This window comes from Triticum urartu, chromosome 3 (assembly GCF_003073215.2).
Source record: "Triticum urartu cultivar G1812 chromosome 3, Tu2.1, whole genome shotgun sequence".
NCBI lineage: Eukaryota > Viridiplantae > Streptophyta > Magnoliopsida > Poales > Poaceae > Triticum > Triticum urartu.
Genome location: NC_053024.1, coordinates 485,673,013 through 485,676,837, shown reverse-complemented (window position 1 = coordinate 485,676,837; position 3,825 = coordinate 485,673,013). Strand labels below are relative to the sequence as shown.

At 49.1% G+C, this 3,825-nt stretch overlaps 1 protein-coding gene across 1 annotated transcript; it reads right to left on the bottom strand.

Moving 5' to 3' along the window:
• Positions 1-411: 411 nt before the first annotated feature.
• On the bottom strand, positions 412-1,505 carry LOC125548533 (probable glutathione S-transferase GSTU6). The gene is made up of 2 exons (XM_048712113.1): positions 1,092-1,505; positions 412-968 (listed from the first exon to the last, which is right to left on the bottom strand). The coding sequence occupies exons 1-2, from the start codon at positions 1,422-1,424 to the stop codon at positions 591-593; spliced, it is 711 nt and encodes a 236-aa protein (XP_048568070.1). The 5' UTR covers positions 1,425-1,505; the 3' UTR covers positions 412-590.
• Between the last annotated feature and the right edge of the window lie 2,320 nt (positions 1,506-3,825).

Genomic DNA, 3,825 nt, shown 5'->3' with positions numbered 1-3,825 from the left:
ATTGAGTTGTACTTTAGACTTTATAGGTCTCCGTGCATGTATGTTTAGAAGAAACTTGGTAAAGAAAATCAGTAATGGGCATCTGATAACTTACCAATTATACCTTAATTTCTTATATATGTACATACATGTACGATCCTCATGATTTAGGCTCTCAATGATAAATCAAATGATGAAGGTAATGACTCCTTATACTGCAAATTAACTAGGAAGGTAATTTAGATATTTAAATTAATCAATTCTTTCATGATTGAAGTGTAGCATTTCATACATGCATTTTAAGACCATTGGTAAAATATATATTACATGGCTGATGCAACAGAATGTTGTCTTGGGTCATTGGGCCAGGGAAGTGTGTTTTGATTCTTCCGGTGCTCGCACAGGCATATTTGCTAGTAAATAAATAAATCATGTCATCAACGTGCTATCCCACTGAATTGTTCCACTTCAATCTCTTTATTGAACACAATTACATCTGAACACACTGACAATGCCTCACATTTTGCTCTCTTTATTCAACACGCACACTTCCAAGCCGAGCTTAAATATTTCTCACATATCACTGACGAAAAAGTAGGCGAGCATCGCAATTAGCTAGAACCAGCAGGTGCAGCCAGTTTCGCGAGAAACCCTTTGTAGTGCTCCATGATCCTCCCGGCCTCGGGCATCACCTCCTCCACGGCGTCTACGGCCATGAACCGCTCGGCCCACGCCGCCAGGCCCGGGACCCTGGCCTCGTCCAGCAGGTTGGTGCCGCCCAATTCGTCCACCGCCCGGATCCACACCACGAAGCTTCCGAGCGCAAGGTCGACGATCCCGACGGCGTCGCCGCCGAAGAAGGCCTTCCCCTTGGAGCACTCCGTGAGAGCCCGCTCCAGCGTCTCCACCTGAGGCAGCACGTTCTCGAACGCCTCCGCTCTCTGCTCCGCCGTCGTCGCCCTGAACAGCGGCCTCCACGACGGGAAGAACTTGCAAGCGCACCACACAGATTCAGCAAGTCGTAAAACCAACCGATGTCTCATGTCTGTCTGCTGATTTTACGGTACGAAACTCGAGCTACGATGAACAAACAGAGCAGAGGGTGTTTGTACCGTGTCGTTGACGTAGGTGGCCCAGAAGCGGGCGACGGCGCGGTCGTAGGGGTCGGCGGGGAGGAGGGGCGTCCCGGCCCCGGCCCAGGCCTCGTCGACGTACTCGAGGACGACGAGCGACTCGCACACCGGCCGGCCGGCGTGGATCAGCACGGGGACCTTCTTGTGCACAGGGTTGGAGCTGAGCAGGAGCTCGCTCTTGTGCTGCAGGTTCTCCTCGATGTACTCGTAGCTGAGGCCCTTCATCTGCAGCGCCACCTTCACGCGGATCACCCAGGGGCTCAACCACGCGCCCAACAGCTGCAGTTCGCCTCCTTCTCCTCCTCCTGCCATTGTAGAGTGCAGAGGGAGCCTTCAGAGTTCAAAGAGACTTGTGTAGTGCTTTCTTGTTCGATTTTGCGCTCAGCCACTCAGGTGATATAATCCGGTTTCTTAGTTTGACTAGTGGATTGATTTTGACTGGTTAACTTGGAAGTGGAGAGTCGTGGATGCTTCGGTGTCGTCGTTTCATTGTTCGAGAGAGTTGCATCACTCGTCAGCGTTGTCGTATACCCAGGAAAGGAATAGGTGGCAGGTAGCGAGGTCACTGGTGCTTCATGAGGAGTAGTTGGCTTGTGTCCTAGCTCATGTTGTGTCACGCGTCTCCAACGCTCACCGCAAATTTGCTCCTGCGGAGTTCAAATGCTTAAATGGAGCGTAGTTCTAATTTAAAATGTTTAAATATTAAACTTCAATATTTTGTCTCTCTTAACTGTCCATTGATGCTCAATAGATCTTCTTTTAGTTGTTCGTGAGTTGGTCAATGCCGAATTTGTTGATGCATTTGAACAAACTCTTTAAATATGGTCGAAAAGTATCATAGGATCACTCACGTTCCTAAATCCAAGACCCGCCACAACATTCTCACCCTCATCCTCCACGATTATGTTGTGCATGACCACACACCATGTCATCACCTTGATCAAGGTCTACACATCCCATTACTCCAAATTCTAGACATTCTTTCTAGCTGCTTCTTGTCTTTGCGCAAAGTGAGACTTTTTCTGATCAATTGGGTTAGAGATGATGTTCCCAAAGGTAGCCCAAGGAGGATAAATACCGTCAATCAGATAGTAGCTCATGTTGTACTTATGCGCATTGACATTATAGTGGGAAGGAGCAGTTTTTTCCTTCAGCCAGCCCAACAAACAATGGTGATCGCTGCAACACATTGATGTCATTGTGAGACTCAGGCATGCCAAATCCAAAGATCTTGTGATGCAACTGCTTCACGAATGATGGTGGGCTTCTTAACATGACCTTGATATTCCCCTTGCAAAGCTTTTGGACAGTTCTTCCATTTTCAATGCATGTAATCAAGTGATTCGAGCAAACCTGACCACCCTCTTGCTTCTGAGATTGCCAAGAGCCTCTCGGTGTCTGCCACAGTTGGTTCCAGGTACTGTGGCCCAAACACCGAGACCACGACAGTTGCAAACCTTACCATGGCATATTCGCATGTCCTCTCGGACATCCGCAGGTACTCGTCCCACAAATCAATGGTCGTGCCATATGCAAGCATCCGCAATGCGGCCGTGCACTTCTGGTAACTAGAGAAACCAATCCTTCCCATGGCGTCCTTCTTCAAGATGAAATACTCATCAAAGGACCAGATGCCATGGTAGAGACGATCGAAGAAATTTTTGCGCATCTGAAAGCGCCGACGAAAATTGTCAGCGAAGAGGGCATTGGGGGAAAAGTAATCATCGATCGGCGTCGGCCGCGCCCAGTTGCGATTGAGCACTCGATGACCCTTAATCGATCCCTTAAAATTGAGAACATGCTCTTCCGCACACTCCGCGTCTGCAAGTACCGCCTGCATCATCGCCGTCTCATCCTGTAGTCCTCCTTGTGAGAAGACTAAACATTGTGCTTGTAGACGTACTCCATATCCGAATCCATTGCTTCAAAGAAGAATGGATAATTTTTTTAGCTCAGGCAATTCACGAAACAAATGTTGGGCATGGTGAGCATTCACTGGTACAACGAGGTGCTATACAAACGGTTTTTAACCCCTTTTCAGGATGATGTTTTGAACCGTCGCCAAGTGAGTGACTGCGACGGGGGGGGGTCCTTCCCACATGACCCAGAAACTGTCAGGGAAAGGCCCTCCTGGCACACACTCTCGGAAAAATGAGGTCGTCTGCGATGATGGGCTACCCCAGGGCAGCAAGCGACGGTGGTCGACCCATTCGTTGGGGGAACCCGACTAACTAAAGTCCTCATGGATGGCGGCAGTGGTCTGAACATTCTATACACTGAGACTCTCCAAGGGATGGGCATTCCGATGTCCAAACTCAGTGAGAGCAACATGCCGTTCCACGGTGTCATCCCGGGGAAGAAGGCAAAGTCACTCGGTCGCATTGCTCTTGATGTGGTTTACGGTGATTCCAAGAATTACCGCAAAGAGAAGCTAACGTTTGAGGTGGTGGATTTCCATAGTGCCTATCACGCTATTCTGGGTAGGCCCGCATATGCTCGTTTCATGGCCCGACCATGTTACATGTATCTTAAGTTGAAGATGCCTGGGCCCAGAGGTGTGATCGCAGTCACGGGGAATAGACAGAGAGCAGAGGAGTGCCTCCAAAAAGGTTCCAAGATTGCTGGTGAGCAAATGGCAGTGGTAGAGCTGGAGGAATACAAGGAAAATGCCGATCCAAGTGATCTGTTGCGAGCCAAGAAGCCTGCTTCAGAG

What these genes read in the sequence shown, in the direction of transcription:
- LOC125548533 (XM_048712113.1), bottom strand. Translation starts at nt 1,424, where the DNA reads ATGGCAGGAGGAGGAGAAGGAGGCGAACTGCAGCTGTTGGGCGCGTGG. An exon ending in CCACCTACGTCAACGACACG is followed by an intron (nt 969 to 1,091) that starts GTACAAACACCC and finishes TGCGCTTGCAAG; the next exon opens with TTCTTCCCGTCGTGGAGGCC.